General features: G+C 40.4%; 1 protein-coding gene across 2 annotated transcripts; it reads left to right on the forward strand.

The window, feature by feature from the left end:
• The first annotated feature begins 3,890 nt into the window (after window positions 1-3,890).
• On the forward strand, window positions 3,891-4,866 carry LOC147610686 (uncharacterized protein At5g65660-like). Of its 2 annotated transcripts, none has more exons than XM_086785432.1 (2): window positions 3,891-4,525; window positions 4,643-4,866. In XM_086785432.1, the coding sequence occupies exons 1-2, from the start codon at window positions 4,175-4,177 to the stop codon at window positions 4,796-4,798; spliced, it is 507 nt and encodes a 168-aa protein (XP_086641558.1). In that variant the 5' UTR covers window positions 3,891-4,174; the 3' UTR covers window positions 4,799-4,866. The 2 variants fall into 2 exon arrangements, with proteins under 2 accessions (XP_086641558.1, XP_086641559.1); XM_086785433.1 differs by having other exon boundaries at window positions 3,891-4,492.
• Window positions 4,867-23,095: the final 18,229 nt, after the last annotated feature.

Raw genomic sequence — 23,095 nt, forward strand, 5'->3', positions numbered from 1 at the left:
AACTCAATTGTTTTTGGCCTGATCTCCTCCAAAGTGAATTGGTGGCCACTATTGCTTCAACCAATAGTAGAACCCTCAATCCCTCAAGCCAAAGGAGAACTTACAAGCTCCATGTAAGCTAATTTTCTTACTCGTTTAAGAATTTTAATGAAAAATCTATGGTTTTCTTGATTCTTTTGTTTTGCGAATGTTTGAATTAAATTCAAATGCTATTCCTTTGATAAAAAGGCCACCCCCTTCTCTTGTTTACATTTCCAACCTTTCTCAATCCTAGAAAGATTAACTAAATGATTAATTAAACTCTTCCTATTGTTTACTCTCTCGAATTTAGAAAACTGTGTAGATTAGAGTTCTATAAATCTAATTTGGGTTAATTTAAGTTAATTGAAGAAGAAAAAAATGAGAAATGGTTAGCCATACAAAGGAGGTTAATGCAAAATTTTCCAAAATTTTATGGAAAAGAAAGTTTGTTTTTACGTTATTCCAAAAGAGTAATTCCCACCATTTTTGCATCTAAAAGAAATATTCTAATTACTCTATGTACATATTCACCTATGATTATGCATGGATATCACTGATATTAATTATTAAATTTGATTTTTATACATAGAAAGATGCATAATCCTTCTAAATGGTTGAATCACCACTTTTTGAGGTTGGAGATTGCGTCGATGTGCCTTCTTGCAATAATGGCACTTGTGTTGAGATATCAAGCTCAGAGTCCCGTCGTATCCAGGACGATGCCGGGTGACACGTGGTTGGTATACCATGCTAGTCTAGATTTCTTGAGTGCTCCCCCAATCCAAAGAACCATCGTTTTTCATGTGATTGGGTCCAAAGCCATTGCATATCATTGCTTAACAGTAAGAAGTCTTGCATTCGAAAGAATGCAAGCACACATAGATGCCAAAATTGTGGCACTCCAAGGGGGGTACATGAAAGGGAGTGGCTTCATACATTGTATGAAGTGAGTGCTGGGATTGTGTTCCCCCAAAAGTCCATAGCGCATCAAGTGCAACTCCAATAGCATGGAGCTGGACATTGGGGGTCAACTAGGAAGGATGCATGGAAATATAGATTCATAAGTACACTCCACTATAAAACCCTTATCTTTTATTTAAAATTTGTGGCTAAATTTATGTTCTCTTATATGTAGGAGGAAATTGTGGGTCACTGACCACGTAAAAAAAGGCCAATTACCGCAAAAGGCCAATTGGGGGTCAACTAGGAAGGATGCATGGAAATATAGATTCATAAGTACACTCCACTATAAAACCCTTATCTTTTATTTAAAATTTGTGGCTAAATTTATGTTCTCTTATATGTAGGAGGAAATTGTGGGTCACTGACCACGTAAAAAAAGGCCAATTACCGCAAACAAAATTGTGATATAGATGCTTGCAACCATTTTTTGGATACCGGGGTCCAACCATTTTTTGGATACCGGGGTCATCACATAGGATCAGTGGAGTCAAGTAATATGGGCCTTTGCCAATGAAGGGGTGAGTAACTAAATGATAGTAGTGGAATTGTATTTGCATTGATAGAGGGTGTGTGTTCATTTTTGATGCATGGATGTGAAGGGAGACCAAGAAGATCTAGAAGATGAGAAAGAGCAATGTGAGGATGATGAGGAGGACAACCTAGCATAGGCCCCCAACCCCTTTACATTTTATCATATGCCATACATGCAGTCATATGTGTGACTGTTTGCACAACCAACAGGCACACATGCAGTCATATGCGCGGTTATGTGTATAACCGCACACGTAGTTATGTGCGCAACCATATCCATGGCCAATAATGCGGCCATACATACGTGACTGTTTGCACAAGCAACATGCTACGTGCGTGGTCGCACTCATGGTGACAGGCACCAAAGCTGCACATCTGGCCACATAACTGGCCACGTATATAAATTTTGAAATCTCTCTTTTTCTTTATTGTTGTGGACACGACTCTACTCATGGCCACGGCTCTTATCCCTAATTATGTTTCTTTCTATGTTACTGGTGGTTAAGTGACATCAGGGCACCCATTAGCATTTGATCTAATGATATGAGATCATTATGTTGGGCTCTTGATGTGCATGAGACTTATGATAGTCTTAAGATCACTTACAAAAAATAGGTTGTGATTGGAGTATATTGAAGCATGTCTTTTAAATATAGGTGCAAACAATATAAATGAAATGCCTCTGGCTAGACATTAGAGGTTAAATAGATAGGGGTGAGATATCCACAAATCCTTGACCTAGACTTGCAAGCTCAATTATTTTGTACAAAGTTAGACACATAGCCTTGAGAGATAAGTAAAAACTATGAATGAGCAGAGTGCTAAATTATGCATAGTTCTTTGATAAACTACCGAAATCATGATGCATTTTACTTTTGATAGGAATGCTCCAAAAAGTTTCAACCAACTCTTATGTTTTGCTAGAGAAATCATTTAGATCATGTAGTGATATATATGTGTGTGTGTGTGTGTGTGTATATATATATATATATATATATATATATATATATATATGTACACGCACACACACCCACACACACACACACACACACACACACACACATGCTCCAAAAAGTTGGAAGAAACTCCTATGTTTGTTGGTATGAATTTCTCAAAGTGACCCCAAATTTGTCAAGCAAGCAAGTGAAATAATTTTGAGGCCCATCAAATCATGGAATCATAAAGTGTCTTCCCATAAAAATGTAGATAAATCGCCTAATGCAAAAAGCCACATGCTAAATTTGTAAGATCACTTACATTTGGTATTTTAGTAATTTGTGCATGTTTGAAAGTAGTTGCAGAGTCTTTAAGACAATTTCAAAGTTTCATTTTCTTACACATAATAAAGTATGGGTGCTGGGAAATTGTGCCATGCAAATAGAATCCATGGTGAGATTAAAGTTTGCACCTAGCTATTTCTTTGCCCGAACAAAAAGATGGTAAATAATATTAAGCTATTATTACAATGGCATGAGAAGTAATTGTTTAAAAAAACACCATATTAAATGTTTAATTGATAAGAGCATTCTGTTTTTGCATAGTAATTTAGTATTGTATGTTAAACATAATTTGCAATAAGCTTTTTAATGTGTAATGCAAATTTTAAAAATAAAGAATTCCAGATATTTTGTATTGAAAGATGTCTTCAAAGATGCTAAAAACAAAGTACAACTCGTGTGGTGAGGAAAGAAGATAAATGGACTTCAATTATTACAAAGATTAGCTTTGGGGTAAATGGAATCTATGTATGTATGTTATGATTACATCACAATGTGGGGAGGGTGTAGATTGAAGGAACTAATGAGGGACTAACATTGGGGGACACGTGAAAAACCAAGGGTGGAGCATTCATAATTGTATAGAGTAAACCACGGAAATTGATTTGTATATAGTGAGTGGGTTCATCGATTATAATGACACTTCTCAATGGGAGGGATTGGGGCAAAAAGTGATGGCGGTGTTGGAAAGAGAGCAGAAGCACATGATGATGATGGCAAGTGAGGGTTGCCACGACTCACAGTACAGTAATAGTATCCCTATACCACAGTATAGTACTGGCTACTCTCTCACAAAGGTGTGGTAAGGGAGCACGCACAATATGATGATGATGATGAGGGGCATAGCGAGCATATAGGCAAATCGACGCTGCTTGCCGTCTTGGAGGGGACACCAACACATTGTTTTCGCTATTCTCTTTTTTTCTTTTGTTTGGTTTTTACAATATTCTCGTGCATCTTTGTACGATATGCTCCCAGGGGGGTGGGCTGGTTGCACTTTTGCCGTGTGTTGTGCTGTCCATCATAAAAGCTTTCACTTCGATATATAACTACTGGCGGAGGAGAATGTCACAAATGCTCTTACACCCCTTCACCCCTCTACGTTTCACGCAAGGTCACCCACCATATATTATATGTTATATATAGAGAGAGAAGGCAGCAGCACTCCTTGCATCCTCCACTTAAGAAGATCAGAGATGCATATTATCTTCTAATCTAATCTAAGATTTATTTCCTTGAGATAAATAATCGCTGTAGAATTGCGAATTGATTGCATAGAGGTGCAATTCTGTCATGCACGGTTCTAAGGTTGGCTTATTAACCTAAGCCTTGATTGATTTTGAGAGAGAGAGAGAGAGAGAGAGAGAGAGAGAGAAGCCAGAATGGGTCTGGAGGACTACATGGCTAGCTACTCAAAGCCTCGTCTGAACTTCACCCTTGGCGTGGCCCTTTTCTTGGTTATCACCGCCACTCTCTCGTTTTGTGTCTCGCTCTGTTATCACTGGAGGAAAATGTCAAGGATCAGCAGAGGAGGAACTAGCGATATTAGTGCTAGTAATAACAATGGTGTATACGTCAGCAACCTTGCTGCTATTAATTTCTTGAGCTATAGCCCTCAAATCAATGATATTGCGGCCTCCACTACTCTCGTGAACAGTTCACCCGGCAAGCAGCAGCTACCTTTGGTCAGCAGCATCAAGGTACAGCGTTGTGCACACGAGTACTTAGCTCTCGTACGTCTGGTCTTCTATACATAACACACTTCATATGTATTAGCTCGATTGATGTGCTGGTCTATACATACACTTCATAGCTTGATTGATAATGATTATGGGTCTTGTCAAGTGCAGATGGAGAGCTTGTTTCCCGTCATGATGCCAGGAGACGAGATTCCCACATTCCTAGCCTGGCCATGCCCACTCAAACCCATGATCGACGAGCCCCTCGCTTGCCCGCCACCCCCCCTGAACTCCCAAAGTAGCTCCTATGTGGCACTTATGAGTTGATACATATCACTTGTATACATTTTACAAATTGAACTTTTGAGTTCAGTTAATACAAATTAATGAGTTTTTTTTCCCGTGAATGGGAGTGTTTGAGTGCATACATGTGTTTCTCTCTCTCTCTCTCTCGCTTCACTTGGTTACATGTGTGTGAGTGCATACATGTGTGTGAGTGCATACACACAATAGACACACATATAAGCTACATTACATATCTGCTCTAGAAGAAAAACTTGAAACCAAACAAGATAAAACACAAATTTACTACATTAGTAATCTACTAGATCTACGAAAGACTAAGATGCCAAATATTCTTCGCTACCTTTGGGTTTGGGTTATGGGTATGGTCATGGACAAAAGATCTTCGATGATATAAGTAACATAACATATCTCCTAGAAAGGAAAACTTTAAACCAAACAAAATCAAACACAAATTTACTACATTAGTAATCTACTAGATCTATGATGCCAAATAATTATTCTTTGCTTACCTTGGGTTTGGGTTATGGGTATGGTCATGGACAAAAAAACTTCAGCCTAAGCTCAAGCAAATGATAAGCACACAATATGGAAACCCCACACTCAAGGTCTCAACCATATTCCTCTGACACATGGGGAGTGCTTAAGAGTGAGCAAGCCATGCCCAAAACAACACACCCTAGTTCTGTGATGAGCAAGAAGAAGACCTCACTCAACCCTAAGCAAACCTAAAAGGAGATACCTTAACCTTTAAGATCAGATAGGGGAGCACAAGACTTAATCTTATTCAAAGGGAAAGAACATAAGATGGACTCCACAACTTGGGCTAGAGTGGAAGTGTGATCTTTCTCACCCATGCTCTCTAATGAGAGAGCATGGGTGAGAACCGGGAGCATAAGACTTAATCTTATTCAAATAAGATAGACTCCACAACTTGGGCTAGAGGGGAAGTGATAACTCCCTTACCCATGCTCTCTATCAATAGTAAAATGTAGGGCCATACTATATGCATAAGTGCCACATGGCGAGCATAGGTGAACTCATCCGCAAAAGACACACATGAAGCTCATTGTTACCCAAATATCCTATGGCAAAATATAGGATATACATGTGCATCAAACAAAGTGCGTGTGCACCATCATGTGGAGAGGGTAGATAGTGCTAAGCTATGGTGTACAGAAAGGGGTTAACTGTTGGTATTAAGAGTGGATTAGCAAATCTAAGGAGGATCAAACATGGTTATAGTCATGGTTAGGTCATGATTATAAACATGATTAAGAGATACTAAAGAGACATGACTTAGGCATAATCATGGAAACACACGAGTTACTTCTTCATTAGCAAGAGCCTCTTATATAGGCAAGTAGTACATGACCACATGACATCATCTATGATGTCTTACAAGCATAAGAGGCCATCTCCCCCATGTGGGTATGCCATCTCCCCCATGTGGGTATGCCATAAATGAGCAATATTCCCTCTAGGCTATATTTGAAGTAGGCGCCCTTTTGAGGATGTGTCTTGAGTAAAGTAATCAAGGTTATATAGCCCCTTTCAATCTTTGAATGGATTTGGGTGATATATCCAACAAACCCTCCTTCAACCAAATCCATGACAATGCTACCTTTATGATGGCAATTCTAGGTTCTAGTTACAACATACAAGAACTAGTTATGATGACCATGCTGGTGCCCGTAGGTCTTATTCCAGTTAGGTTTACAATGCTAGCAATGATGGATGATGCTAGAATACCATAGTAAAGCTTACAATGAGATAGTTATGTTTAGGATGGAGAGGTTTTTAAACATGGTATGGGCTATCCCTTGATTTTACTCAAAAGGCCCAATCTTCTTCGATAAAATTGGCCTCTTCGGAGGCCTCTTCTTGAAGCTCTTCTTTGTCTTGACTTGCGAGAAATGCCTTTTGTGCCTTTTGTTTGAAGAAACAATTTTCTTCAATATGATTGTCCTTGCCGCAGAATCCACAAATCTTCTTCTTTCCTTTTGTGTCGATGAAGTTCTTCTTCTTGAAGTGTGACTTGTTGTTGGAGAAGTATGCCCCTTCCATTATCCCTATATTCTCTTGCTTCTTCTTGTACTCCTCAAGGAGTGCAGCTTCAATGGCTTCTAAAGTAGGATCCGGAAGATTCATGAGAGTTGACACTAAGTGCCCATATTCATCATAAGGCATGCTTTTCAATAAAACTGCAATGGCATCTTCCTCATCTATTGGTGCTCCTATTGTTGCAAGTTGTGACATTAGGCTTTTCATATAATTAAGATGAGTAGGTAAAGACTCAGAAGCCTTCTTTTCAAGTTTAAAGAATTGGATTTTCAGCCCTATCTTGGAATGCTTCCCTTTTGCCCCAAATAATTTCTCTAAGATTTCCCATGCTTCAGCTGAGTTGTTTGCATTAGAGATATGATGTATGTAGTTGTCACTTAGACCTAATGCAATTATGGCAAAAGCTTTCTCATCCCTAGGTAACCATCCTTGTTCACCATCTCTAGTGGTAGGTTTTTTCTCCTTTCCACTAGCAACTCCCCACAGACCTTTCTTCATGAGAATAAATCTTACTCTAACTTGCCAGGTATGAAAGCCTACCCCATTAAACTTATCAACATGAAATGAGGATGTAGACATGATGATAAAGCAAGGTCTTAACACTTGAGTATCCCTCAAGGGCAGTGTCTAATGCTTTTACAAGATTAGATACCTTCACCAAATAGATGAAGGTTATTTATGAAAAATTCAGACCAATCATGCCCTCCTAAAACATTGTTTGCTCTTGAGTTGTAGACATTGTTTCTTACCCGTCTCCTCGGCTTTCTGCTTTTCTTCTTAGGCCTCAAATGTTGAATATTTGATGATTCAGCATCAGATGGTTCAGTCATTGTGATTAAACAATGATGTAAATTTCAACATCATCAACATATAGAAATATCACCACATACATGAAGCTCAACAATTTCTGAAAAATTGTGTCACTAGATGTCCTTGAATGAGATAGAAGCCTAAGTCTAAACACCAAATGCCTTTAGCACCTTCAATAGCAATGACTTGAGGCCAGATTAAGCACTAATTACTAGTGATTAAGTGAGTTAATCATTCATGCTTTAACTGTTATCAAATGAGCTTTCTGAGATTATGTCAGACCTGAAGCCACCAAACCACTAAACCATTCAAGAAAATGACTGCACAGGCGTGTTTGCAGCTATTGAAAACCCCCAAAGCCAAGGCAAATTAGTGAATCTTGCTCTGGTTCAATCGGTGGACTGATTTCCCCCAAAAAAATTGGCGCCGGTTTCGTCTGCAATGCTGGCGTCTTTGCGCAAGATCCGCCTAATTCCACCAAGCTGCAGCTTCTTTATGATGTTGAGAATGCATAGCTTGAATCCCGTACGAATTCGTGGAGGCGAGTGTGAGCTGTGGATGCTCCAAGGCAACCCTATATTTCAGGCTATGAAATAGGAAGGGATAAGCTTATGATTAAGCTAATTAAACACTAATGATGAGGTAAATTATGGCTTAATGAGAGGGATGAGGTTGTATTAACGTGGCTCTGATACCAAATGTTGGTATTAAGAGTGGATTAGCAAATCTAAGGAGGATCAAACATGGTTATAGTCATGGTTAGGTCATGATTATAAACATGATTAAGAGATACTAAAGAGACATGACTTAGGCATAATCATGGAAACACACGAGTTACTTCTTCATTAGCAAGAGCCTCTTATATAGGCAAGTAGTACATGACCACATGACATCACCTATGATGTCTTACAAGCATAAGAGGCCATCTCCCCCATGTGGGTATGCCATCTCCCCCATGTGGGTATGCCATAAATGAGCAATATTCCCTCTAGGCTATATTTGAAGTAGGCGCCCTTTTGAGGATGTGTCTTGAGTAAAGTAATCAAGGTTATATAGCCCCTTTCAACCTTTGAATGGATTTGGGTGATATATCCAACATTAACATCCTTCCACCTCTAATACACATATGGTCCCACAGATGTGGTCAGATGAGATGGCAGTGAGTACAAAAATAGAGAGAGGAAGGACAAAAGAAAGATAGGGTTGATGTCAATGAAGCCCAAAGAGAAGGAAGGATCATGCAAAAGATGTGTTGATGTAGAGCATGACCCAGTCCTAAGGATTCATACGATGTGTCGATGAAGAGGATCCTCCACATGCACCAAAAAATGAAGCAAGGGAAACTTCCCCACCTAAAGAATCTAGACCATGGAAGTGAGGGGTACACCCCACCTGGAAAGCTGGTCACAGCATCCACGATCCCAAATGAAAATAGGAAACTTGAGGGGCTCTCAAATGTGTATACTAGGATCCCAAATGTATGAGGCTAGAGTCAGTGCTCTAGCAAATGCCAAGGAAAAGTATGTTGATGTAGAAGGTGGCATCAATGAGGACCATGGAAAGTCAATGTTGACTAATCTTAAATCCCACATGAAGTGGCTCAAGGCGGTTGCCCGAGCAAAGGTCAATGATGAAGACTGGTATTAACCATGCAATAGCGCTTATAGAACAAGGTGGAGCTAATGTCTCCACATGTGACATGGAATTCAAGGGATGAAGAGGCTTACCCTTGAAAGATGTAACAACGGTGGAGGTGGGAACCTCCTCAAAAGTCGATAGCAAGGATAAAGTAAGATCTTGGATCCCAAATGTAGGTGCCAAGCACGGATATTGATAAAACCCGTGTGACCTCAGGCAAGGAGGTAAAAATGAAGTAAGTCGATGTGAAGATATACGTGGAAAAAATCCATGTGACCCTGGAGCAATAGAAAAATATGCGGGAAGCCATGGAATGCCATAAAGTGCAATGATATCATCTCGTAAGGAGATGACCATGGCTCGCCCATTGACATGGCATCAACAAAATCCTCTCAAGCATCCTTGAACACCCCACCAATCCTCGTACCACCTGAGGATGTGTATGAAGCTCATGGTGTGGAAACGCTTGCATGGTGGTGGGATGGTGTCGAGAACATATGCTAGTGGATGTGCCATGATTTGAAAAGATGCACGTGGAGTAAATCAAGGCACAAATATATGTAAGAATGGGGAGCGCGTGCGTGAAAAAAATAAAACTCTCCATTTCTTTTTTGGAGATTCTGAATATTTTTTTTCTTTTTTATATTTTTATGTTTCTTTATTTCTTTTTTGCTTTTTGATATATTTTTTTGAAAAATAAAAGAGATGCAAAGGGGAGTCAAATAAATAAATAAAAAGGGCTTTTGTCGGCCCCACGGCGGCCATCTTCCTCCTTGTTGATATGCGAAGCATACGGTAGCACCCATACTCAGTGCTGAGCCCTCAGCCAAAGTCCTCTCCTAGCACTCTTTCACAATATGGATGCGATTAGGAAAGAGTGCATGTCTGTAAAATTGCCGTACTTCAGGAAGCATCCAAAGTCCTCTCCTAGCACTATTTCACGTTAAAAAGCTATCAGAATTGAATGTAATTGTACTACAGCTATCGCATTTACCAGTGTCTTGATATCTGGTGGTTCGATTGAATCAATCATTTATCCTTCATATTGAGTCGTGTGATTTGAGTGGATATGCTCACATGGATTGAAAGTCGAAGGTCTATAACAACAAAGAAAAAGCGTTTCCGCCTTCTTAGGAAAAGCTGGTCTTTTCTCAAGTATGGAAAAGCCTCCTCATTCACTAGAAGAAACGGAGGGTCCAAATGCCACTGCTCCAATAACGTCACAAAGCCACTTTTTTTGATTAAAATTGGCTGGTGACTTTAGGAGAGACGTTAGAAGTGACTTTTACTATCACATTATAACATTCACTCCAATGTCACCCGACAATTTCAATTTTTTTGCCTCCTCAAAGCCATAGTTTCAAATCACTTGTAACTTTTCACATGGTGCATTTTTTGGAAAACATATCTTAGGTATGGTCTACCTCGACTAGCTAATCACAAGTGCAAAGTTCTCTATTCATCTAGCTTATGCATAGAGCTATGTGTTATTTTGATATATTCTTATTGCTATGCGAAAGCTTATGCATAGATCTTATCAGCATAGCTCTTGTTTTGGTCTCCAACACATTACTACTCTCTTGAGGTAAGGTCTATATGCTAAACCCTTTCTATGGGAGTTATTTTTAATGGCATGTTGCATAAGAGCTATCATAATGCAACCCTTTCTATGGGACTTGTTTTTAATTGCATGTTGCATAAGAGCTATCACAATGCAAGAGAGCTCTATGCATAGAGCTCTCATTTACATAGATTGTAAGAGCTTTCACGCATGAGAGCTCTATGCATGAGAGTTCTTACAATCTAAGAGAGAGATCTATCCATGAGATCTAGGCATGACATGATGATAGCTCTATATGTATGAGAGCTCACATTTCTTAAGAGATCTTTTGCATGAGATCTATATGTGAGAGCTTATAAGAGCTCTAATGCATATAGATCTCTCACAATGTATGATAGTTGTATATGTATGAGAGCTCTCATGCATGATATCTATATACATCCGTGCAAATAAGAGATCTAATGCATAGAGATCTCTCACAATGTATGATAGTTGTATATGCATGAAAGCTCTCTATGCATGAGAGCTTTAATTTCTTTATATGAGAGATCTATATCATGAGAGCCCTCTATGCATAACATCTCTCATAATCAGGGATTTCATTAACGTCTTCACAATTTCGTGATCACGTTAACAAAACCTGTTATTAATATATTAAAACTTGTGATCACATTGTATATTCACATGACCTGAGTAATGACCTGCCAAAACCTACTAGTCCCGTAACCCCACCGGGGTTTTTTGTTTCCCGACGGGCCCACCGGGAAAACAAAAGAAACCCGACGGGGTACTGTCATGTTTATAAACATTGCCCGACTCCCATCATGCAACTTTTGGGGAGATAGTCCTTGTTTTGGGGGCGTGATATCTCTCCTCAAAGTACTTGTAGAGCTCTCGAGTTGCTAGAAGTGTCCTCTTGGGAAGAACGTCCTTATCTTAGGGACTGTCGTCTTTCCTTGTAGGCACTCCTAAGGCTATTGAGCCACTCGTCCTTAGTTCTTTGAATTGGGGGCAGGATGTGGTTCGTAGCTAATACTTGCGGAGATTTAGGGACAAAGTTGGAGTCATTCAGCTTTGCATTTGAGCTACGTAGGTAATCTACCTCATTCTACTTTATGAATGGTTTGATGGAGCCAAGAGTCCTGCTTAGGGGCTTGTATTGGTTCTTGATATTTGATATAGTTTAGAGTAGACAAGGGTCTATTGTCCTATACTAGAGTATTGGGCAAGCATTAATCTTTGATTTTCTTTATAGTGAATGTTAGAGAAGGTCTATTGTCTTATACTAGAGTATTGGGCAAGCATAGATCTTTGATTGTGTAAAGTATCCTTAATTGGGTACAAAAGGCATCCTTCATTGGAAATGCAATGTGCATTGTATGCATGCTATCAATTATATGTATCTTAATCTTAGAACACACATTTATGCATTCGTCTTGTCGTGATGCTAAAGGTTTAGCAAGGATTAAAAAACTTTCAGTCATCCTTTGCATTTAGCATGAATCGTCATGGATATCTTTATTTTCTAAAGTTAAAACAATAAACTACGTATATGATGATCTTTTGAGTTTGTGAACACGTTAATGAAATCCTTTCTCATTGTAAAAACTGATTGTACAAATTACCCTACATATTAGAACTGTGGATGAAATTCTCCATATACGAATGCTGACATTAGAAATAACAACAGCTATGGTAATGTCCGAAATCAGAGTGTATGAAAGATCACGCCCGATGAAGCTGTAGAGACATCAAAATGGTCTAGACAATAGAACTGTGGGTGCAATCTCTGAGAAGGTAGACAGAATGAGCATGTCAAATCTTGGTCCTGCGGAGCTTAATGGTGTTGGCACATTTTCTCCTTTCACTATGTTCTCATAAGCATCAAAGTGGACGATGTGCATATCTACTGCATCTGCTTTGACCGCAATATCTGGCTCACTAGGATTTAGAATTGACATGCTGATTCTGCCCATTGCCCAACTTCGGCCGTGACCTTCATACAAACTCTAATTGCGGGCATTACCATAGTTGTTATTTCCAATGTTAGCATTCATATATGGAGAGTTTCGTCCATAGTTATCATTGCAAGCCTCATTGTTTTTGTAGTCAGACCTTGCAAGATAGTTTCGAAGTAGTTTTGTGTTATGTGATGATCTTTTGTGTTTGTCAAGATAGTTTCGAAGTAGTTTGTCTGCTGATGTATGTTTTGTAATACGTGAGTGACTTTGTTGTTTTTTCATTTGTATGTTCATTGTTATATGCTTGCTTGAATAGGTTATTTGAGATGGAGGACAATGTTGGATCCAGTGATACCTCCAATAGAGTCCAAATTCCAAATAGTAGGAAAAAAAAGGCACTTGGGATAGAGTGGCGATATGCAATTAATGTTGGTGATCGATTCATAGATTGGGAGTGTAAGCTATGCCACGCAGTAAAATCAGGTGGGGCGTCTCGACTAAGAGAACACTTTTTAGGCGGAGCGAAGAAAAAGTCATATACCCACCCCTCTGCACCTGCAGTGTGGCCAAACGCATAAGAGAAGAAATTCAAAAGAAAGATGTAAGAAAACATTACACTCCTACTGTTAATGTATCAAGGTAGCAAGAACACTATTGTTCTAATCATCAAACTCCGGCTACATCGCCTGCTTATACTCCGAACGTCAATGTGCAACCAGAAAGTAATCTACCCAGTGCATCTTCCTGCAAGCGGAACTTTGACGTAGGAAATATACCCATGCGTCAAACTTCCTACAAGAAAGCCTACGTCAAGGTCGGCTCGATGATGCACAACTCGCCCTTGCTGAAGCGATTTACTTTTCTGGGATTGCTATGATGATGGTGGACAGTGAGCATTGGAAGAGAGCATGGAAGAAAATTGGTGAGTTTGGACCAGGGTTTTCACCGCCTACATACCATGCTATGCGAAATGATCTATTAGAGAAATGTTATGCGCAAGTAAAAGAACGTGTACAAAGAATAATTCTTAGCAATATAGAGCTTTCTGGATGTAGTATAGTAAGTGATGGATGGTCCAATGTACAAAGAAAACCATTAATTAATATAATGGTTATTTCACCTAGAGGTGAGACTTTCATCCGTGCCGTGGATTCTGTTGGTTCAATCAAAACTAGGGCTTACATTGCTCAAGTCATTGGCTCTGTGATAGAGGAAGTGGGTGCCAAAAATGTAGTCCAAATCGTCATGGACAATGTAAAGAATTGCAAGAATGCATCCAAAATCCTAAAGCGGCACTATCCACATGTTTTTTCGATAGGCTGTAATACTCATAGTTTGAATCTTGTATTAAAAGATTGGTATAAAAGTGATGATACTAAATGGTTTGTCTCAATCGTCGACACTGCTCGCCAGCTTGTGAGATTCATGCTCAAGAGACAGAGAGTGTTAGATATTGTTTGACCTCGCATGTCAGTTATGTTAAAGCTTCCAGCGGAGACTAGGTTTTGCACTCACTTTTACACTTTTGAGTCTCTTCTTCGAAATAAAGATGCAGTTTGCGAAACATTTACATGCATGACATTTCATGACTGGGAGAGCACTCAACCTGAAAAAGTGAAAGAGAAAATCAAAGTGTTGAAGACAGCGCTTACGAGAAGAAGTTGGTGGAACAGTGTGATGGATGCATACCATGTAATGATGCCTGTTATGTATGCCATACAAAATCTTGATCAAAGAGCGCCTAATCTCGAGAAAGCATGGATGCAATGGTGGACTGTCCAGCGGAGTTTGGAGTGTCCTGAGAAATTAGAGCATTCAATGGTGGAAAAGCAATGGCGTGTACCATTCTCCAGTAGACAAAGAAAAGTCCCATTAGGAAGTGAATGGGGTCTTCTTGGGCCCTTTAATTTGCCCAAGCCTAATCAAGGTGATTAAAGAATAGCCAAATGGGGGGTTGCCATGTGGACTGAAATGTTGGGTTTTTAAGAGAGGTGTAAGAGTGGTCAAAGGGTGCACTTTTTCCCCCAAAAAGAGGGGGGGACAATTTTACAATTTTCGGACTTCCATAACTTCTACATACAAGCTCCGATTTGAGCGGAGATTACAGATCCGTGATCTACGCATCAAGAGCTTTCCATAGATATGTTACATGATATGGTTTTATCCGCTAGATTTTAAATTTCATTTTTTCCCCAAAATTCAAATTCGAATAAAGTAGCCGTTTTGAAGCTTCTAATTAGAAAATGTTTCTTCTTAAGAGAAAAGGTTTGACTCCCTTAAACTGCCAAATAAAAGGGCCCAAGAAGCCTTCCATTGAGGTCCTAATGTATTGAAGTACTTCCCTGCTAGATGGATTGGAGCGCATTCACCACTACACAGTGGAAATACTGGAATATGGCTTTGATATCCAACATTGAGGTGGTTGAAGATTTTTATAAAGTGGTAAACACTTTTTATAATAATGTTGATGATCGTGTAAAGTGCATAAAGGAGATGACCTCATTTTGATTGAAAGAGGGTTTATTTTCCAACTCCCTTGTTCAACAAATGGCTAAAGAGTAGCCTGCATGGAAGTGGTGGATGATGAACGGTGGTGAGCACTATGCTTTATTGCGCAACCTTGCGATGAAGGTTCTAAGTCAGTACTCTTCAAACTCAGGCTCAGAAAGAAACTGGAGCATGTACAAATATATTCAGAGTACTATTCGCAATCGACTTCTTGCAGATCGAGTAGATAAACTTGTTTACATGTATTGCAATGAAAAGATGTTGCGAGACATTGAAAGCGAAGAGTATGAAGAAGATATGCCCAGATGGATGTACGATTGTGATGATGTAGTAGACAAGAACTTTGATGTTGGACGTACATTGTGCACTAGCCTTGAGATAGAAGACGATTTGGACATTGACTTAGATGAGCTTAATTTAGCAGACGAGAGGGTAAATAGTGAAAGAATTTTGGAGCAAGATACTGACATAGAGAAAGAAGCCATTTCATTAATTTCATAAACAATACTTGTACAAATGATTGTATTTGGAGAAATTATCAATACAAAAGTAGGATTTAGGTCTTTCTTAGCTTTCATCTTGAAATAAATTGCGAATTGCACTAGGAGTTGCATCTAAAGGTCTTGGTGGTTTATGTTCGCTAGCCATGCCGAACACTATATAAATACCTTGATTTATTGGGACACATGCAAAGTATTTCCACATGTGGAAATACTTTGCATGTGCCTCACTAAACATATTAAGTGGTAGTAGTGTCCACATGTGGAAATACTTTGCATGTGCCTCACTAAACATATTAAGTGGTAGTAGTGTCCACAGGGCAGTATATAGTGGCCGCTCCACATCGAATACTTTGTAACATACAGGACATTGGGGGGTGGAGGAACTAGTATCCTCACTAGAAACTCCCACAAGATCAGGATGTACCAAAAAATGAGAGATGTGGTTCCCTTGGCGCATAGGAGCTATACGCGAAGAGAGGGTCTGTACATCTTGGCTGATCTTTGTGAGCTGCTCTTGAATAGCATAGCATAGCATAGCGAAGGCCACACTCCAACCCACACACTTGTCAATCCGTGAATGCAACCCGGTTAGCGCATAGAGGCTATCTCGAATGGGAGAAGATGAGTTAACCACACACTAATGACTTCTAGTCCTACTCATTCCTTCTTCATCACTTAAGCAATCAATCTAACATAATCAAAACATCAAGATTAGGCTACACTTAAGCACAAAAATGCAACTTATGCAAAGAACCTAACATGCAAAGAGCTATCACACAAGCCTCAACTGTTGAGATATTCAAGCTCGATGTCAGTGTGAGCCAGCTATGGTATGTGCTGGCAGATTAGGTAGGAACATGTGTGAGACATAAATGACCGCGTGTCCAGCTGGTCATAGTGTGTGGACATTAGCTAGGGTTAGTAGAGTGTGGACACAACTCATTGTGTGTTGTGTGGATTATGGATTAGTGCATTATGCTTTGTGTGAGAGTGGACATGGCTTCCCTCTATGGTTAGGGTTTGGAATATACATTAGGGTTTGCTCCTGTGTATGTGTCTCCTCCTCCTCTACCGTTCTTTCAACATGGTATCAGAGCCTTGTGCTGTTTATTAGGGTTTATGAGTGAGTGAGTGAAGAGGGAGAAGAAGAAGATGTGAAAAGAAGCTGTGAAGCTGCCATTGGAGCTGTGAAGCTTGAAGCACACCAAATACTATCAGATCTGAAAGCTAGGCCTACCGGGTAAGGTCTTCTAAACATCCTTGAGCGGATTGCAGATGAAACAGGCAAAAGCAAAGCATTTTAGAGCAAATCAAAGCAAAGCAAAATTCTGGTTTTTTGAAGCTTTCCATTAAAGCTTGACAACATTGATGTATGGTGGAAATACGTGTGATTCTGGCAAAAGACATATGTATTTGACAATGAGGGATGTATTAGCAACCCATGTGCAAGCCTTGAACAAAGTTTGGAGCAATTTGGATGTATTTAATTGAGTGGAAAACTCTGGTTTTTGAGCTCTCACAAAACAGTGAAAAAGAAGCCCAAATTTGAAGCATTTGGAGTGTGATTTTGGCTCAAATCCAACCATTGGTGGGTTGCACACATACCTAGGTGTCTTGGAAACTTTTAGCACTCATCAATTATCATCCTAAAGCTTCCCAAAGGGCCCTACAGCAGGCGGCGCAGTCCATACAGAGAAAACAGAGCACTTTTTCTGGTTTTTTGCCTACGAGGAGATTGATTTCTCACTTGGTGCTTGATATCTTCCACAAATTCCTTAGCAATTGGATGCTTTACATCTTGGAGAAGAGGGCTATGTGATTTGTTTGGCCAATGATGCATAATTGAGTTGGGAATGAGCTGATTAAAACAGGCTGTCCACTGGTTGCAGAGAAACAGAGCATTTTAATCGAGCAATTAATCTTTGGTGTTTTACAATTGGACAAATTCCTCTTACATGGAGTTGATGGACACTATTGCTAAGCCAATGAATGCCTGGTTGCTCAATTTGGTGAAATATTGAAGAAATTAGAGCAAATTTTCTACTGGTCTTTCTGGTTTTTCTGGTTTTTCCAAAAACAGAAAAAGGGGTTTTCAAAAATTGATAATTATACATGTCAGATGGAGTTGATACTCAACATTGAGGTTCATTAGGTGTCAATGCAAGTTGCCTAGACTTGATTGCACCATTACATTGCGATTTGGAGCCTTGGAAGGCGTGTCAGTTTAGGGTATCCCGCACTGCGTGAGTCAGTTCATCTCGGATGATTACAGGTTGATTTTCTACATCAAATTTGGAGTTTGTTGGCTACCTTGGAGTATCTGGAACATTCATTGAAGTGTGGTTGAGCTGAGGAAGGCTCATTTATAGATTTGAAGTGTGCGGAAGGTGTATGCATTGAGCAACATGTCGGACAATCCAGTTCAGATTGTTGGTGAAAAGCTGGATAGGAAGAACTTCCAGGCATGGAAGTACAGGATAAAGAGTTTCTTGAAAGGAAAAGGATTTTGGAATCTCATTACAGGTGATGAGCCTGAGCCTGAGCTACCTCGACAACCTACACAGCAGCAGCTTATTGCTCATAAGCAATGGTCAGAGAGAGCATTCAAAGTGCTGCATTATTTGTCTATATGTATATCTGATGCTATGCTCATACACATTCAGGATGCTGAGAATCCCAAAGATGCATGGGATACTTTGGTCAAGATGTTTGATACAGATACGAGTGCTCGCAAGTCTCAATTGCGACAGCAGATACACAATGTGAAAAGGAATAAAAGGAGCATACATGATTATGTGCAAGAAATCAAGAAGTTTGCAGATGCATTGGCCACAATAAATGCCCCCATGCCTGATGATGATTTGGTGGATATTACCTTGCGTGGTCTTGGCAAGGAATACAAATCCTTTGATACATCTATTTCAGTGAGGAGTACAGGTTTACCCGACTTCGATGAGTTGGTTTCACTCTTATTGGTTGAGGAAATCAAGCTCAGTGATTCATTTCTGGATGCATCTACTAGCCATGATGATGGCAGAAATCAGGCTTTCTACTCGCAGAGAGGTTTTAGAGGCAGGGGGAGATTCGCATCACGTGGACGTGGTGGTAATGGTCGTGGATGGCAGGATAGGCCTCCACAACAGAATTTTCAGCCTTCATATGGTGCTCGAGGTGGTCGTGGATATGCACCACAAAGAGGCAGAGGTAACGCCCGTGGACGAGGACGTTGGCAAGGCCAACAAAATTTTATGCAAGATGTGGAATGCCATTATTGTGGCAAATATGGTCATATGGCGAGAGATTGTTTCCACAAACAGAATGATTTGAGAGGGGGAAGAGCACAACGTGGTGGTCATTATGGTGGAAACTATGCACAACATGGTGGCAACTATGCATCAAGTAGCAATGATGGAACTGCAAATCATTTGTTTGCCATGAAGCATGTTGTGGGTTCTATGACAACAAATGCTGAGAATGATGATACATGGTATATGGACTCAGGAGCATCAAATCATATGACATGCCATGGTGAATGGTTTGAGCACATGAAGCCAATGGATGTCAAAGGCTATGTGGAAACAGGTGATGATACCCAGCATGTCATTACACATGTTGGAAGTGTACCATTGGTCATGCATAATGGTCGGACAAAGTCTATGTCAGATGTGCTGTATGTGCCTTCGATCACTAAAAGCTTGGCCTCAGTTGGTCAAATGGTAGAACAGGGATTACAGGTTAGATTCAATGAGCATGGATGTTTCGTTGAAGATTTTAAACATGGATGTAGAGTGATTGCTAAAGGCAAGAAAGAAGGAAGACTGTTTAAGCTGGATGCTGGAATTCCTGAGCTAAAATCAGCCATGTTCTCAAAGAGCAGGAATGTGGTACAGGATATTGATATGTGGCACAAGAGGATTGGCCATGTCAATATACAGAGATTAAAGAACATGCAAACAAGAGGCATTGTCAATGGATTGCCTAGGTTCAAATATGATGGACATATGCATGTTTGTGAAGCCTGTCAGTTTGGGAAGCAGGCAAGATTGAGATTTCCTAGAGAAGGAAATATGAGTAACAGGCCACTAGAGATAGTACACAGTGATGTATGGGGTCCTGCACAAAACCCATCTATCAAAGACAGTTTATACTATGTTACATTCATTGATGACTTTAGCAGGATGACATGGATATACTTTCTGAAAGAGAAGAGTGAAGTGTTGGAAAAATTCATGGATTTCAAAGCTTTTGCAGAAAAGCAGTATGGCTGTTGGATTAAATGTCTGAGGACAGATGGAGGTGGTGAATACACCTCAAAAGCTTTTGAGCATTTCTTGAGGAAGCATGGAATAAGGAGACAGTTGACATGCAGGTATACATCTCAGCAGAATGGTGTGGCTGAGAGAAAGAATAGAGTTATATGTGAAGTGGCAAGGGCAATGCTTAATGAAAAGAGCATGCCAGATTACTATTGGGCAGAAGCATGTGCTACTGCAGTGTATATTTTGAACAAAACACCTACAGCAGCCATTCATGGAAGCACGCCAGAGATGCGGCTCACAGGTTACAGGCCAGACATTGGACATCTTAAAGTTTTTGGATGCATAGCTTATGTGCATGTCCCTGATGAAAGAAGAAGGAAGTTGGATCCTAAGGCAGAGAAATGTATATTTGTTGGATATGCACAGGATCGAAAGGCCTACAAGTGTTATAATCCACAAACTAGACAAGTGGTCATCTCACGTGATGTGGTGTTTGATGAGCTTGCTAGTTGGTACAAGGCAAAAGATGAAGGTGTTATTGAGTCACTTGAAGCAGATGTGCCTGTGAACTTGCCATCACAAGCTAGTTCTAGCTCTACTACTATGTCTGGGCCAGCAACAGAAGCTGAGAGTAGCAGTGTACGTCCATGGTCAGGACGTTTGAGGCATGAGAGTGTGAGCATTGGCAGTAGTGCTATGGATAAAGGCAAAAAGAAAGTCGAAGGAATTGGAATCACAGGATATGAGTCATCTAGTTCTGAAAGTTTGGATGAGGAGCTTGGCATACCTGTTTTACGCACACCTGGTGCTAGGCAGGACAGATATGTGCCACCACATGCTAGAGTTACAGGTGTACAGAGTGACCCGCAGGCATTGCGGAGATCCCAGAGGGTCAGATATCCTGTTGATAGATTGACATACAGAGATTTTGCTATGCACTATGCATACATGACATCTATGGTGAAGCATGTGGAACCTACATGCTATACAGAGGCTATTGGAGAGCATGTATGGGAAAAAGCAATGGATGTGGAGATGGACGCATTGGTCCATAATGATACATGGGACTTGGTTGCACTACCAAAGGACAAGAATGTTATTGGATGTAAATGGGTTTACAAAGTAAAGTGCAAATCTGATGGTTCTATTGAGAGACATAAAGCAAGATTGGTAGCAAAGGGTTATGCACAGACCCAAGGATTGGATTATGATGAGACGTTTAGTCCAGTGGCTAAGATGGGCACAGTGAGAGCAGTCATTGCTATGGCTGCAGCTAATGGCTGGGAAATGCATCAGATGGATGTTAAGAATGCATTTCTGAATGGAGATCTACAAGAGGAAGTATACATGGCACAGCGAGAAGGGTATGTACACCCTAGATATCCCACTCACGTATGCAGGTTGAAAAAGGCATTGTATGGTCTAAAGCAAGCACCACGTGCCTGGAGTGATAAGATGAGCAAATATCTTATCTCACTTGGTTTTCAGATTTCTACAGCAGATTCTTCACTGTATGTGAAGAAGACACAGCATGGGATTGTTTTACTAGTCATCTATGTGGATGACTTGATTATTACAGGTGATCATGGTGCAGATGTGATGCATGTCAAGAAAGCTTTGAGTGGGCAATTTGACATGAAAGATCTTGGTGAGTTGAGATACTTCCTTGGCATTGAAGTGGTGAAAGATCATGCAGGTACTTGGTTAGTACAGCGCCAATATGCCTTGGATATGTTGGCAAAGTATGGTATGACAGGGTGTAAGCCTATGAGTACACCATTGGAGCAAAATGTGAAGTTGCGGGCTGATTATGGCGAGGAATTGGATGATCCTTCTATGTACAGGAAGATGGTTGGTAGTCTCATATACATGACTATCACACGCCCAGATTTGAGTTATGCAGTGGGGCTAGTGAGCCAGTTTATGCAGAGCCCCAGGAAACCACATTTGGATGCAGTGAGACGCATCATGAGATATGTGAAAACCACAGCACATTATGGTTTATTTTATGAGAGTGGTAAAAGCTTGGACATACATGGCTACACAGATGCTGATTGGGCAGGTAGCGCATATGATAGGAGGTCTACTAGTGGATATGCTTTTACACTTGGAAGTGCCGTGGTGAGTTGGAGTAGCAAAAAGCAACCTACAGTTGCTTTGTCCAGTACAGAGGCTGAGTACAGAGGAGCAGCCATTGCTACGTGTGAGGCTATATGGTTAAAGCGTCTCTTGACAGATTTATGTGAGCCTCTTGATGGGAAAGTTGTCATTCATTGTGACAACATGAGCAGTATACAATTGGCAAAGAATCCAGTGTTTCATGCGAGGACCAAACACATAGAGGTCCATTATCACTTCGTCAGAGAAAAGTTGCTGGATGGTACAGTTGATCTTCAGTATGTGAAGACTGATGAGCAGGTGGCAGACATCTTTACGAAGCCACTTAGCAGGGAGAAGTTTGAGTACTTCCGGACTATGTTGGGAGTACATGGGATGAGCTTGAGGGGGAGTGTTGAGAGCCTTGATATCCCAAGCTCATCTACATCTTCATCGGCAATACATCATGAGCTTGAGAGGGGCTGTTGAGATATTCAAGCTCGATGTCAGTGTGAGCCAGCTATGCTATGTGCTGGCAGATTAGGTAGGAACATGTGTGAGACATAAATGACCGCGTGTCCAGCTGGTCATAGTGTGTGGACATTAGCTAGGGTTAGTAGAGTGTGGACACAACTCATTGTGTGTTGTGTGGATTATGGATTAGTGCATTATGCTTTGTGTGAGAGTGGACATGGCTTCCCTCTATGGTTAGGGTTTGGAATATACATTAGGGTTTGCTCCTGTGTATGTGTCTCATGTGTGAGACATAAATGACCGCGTGTCCAGCTGGTCATAGTGTGTGGACATTAGCTAGGGTTAGTAGAGTGTGGACACAACTCATTGTGTGTTGTGTGGATTATGGATTAGTGCATTATGCTTTGTGTGAGAGTGGACATGGCTTCCCTCTATGGTTAGGGTTT

The sequence above is a fragment of the Cibotium barometz genome, chromosome 48, assembly GCF_041138505.1.
Source record: "Cibotium barometz isolate CiBa-2024 chromosome 48, ASM4113850v1, whole genome shotgun sequence".
Classification (NCBI taxonomy): domain Eukaryota; kingdom Viridiplantae; phylum Streptophyta; class Polypodiopsida; order Cyatheales; family Cibotiaceae; genus Cibotium; species Cibotium barometz.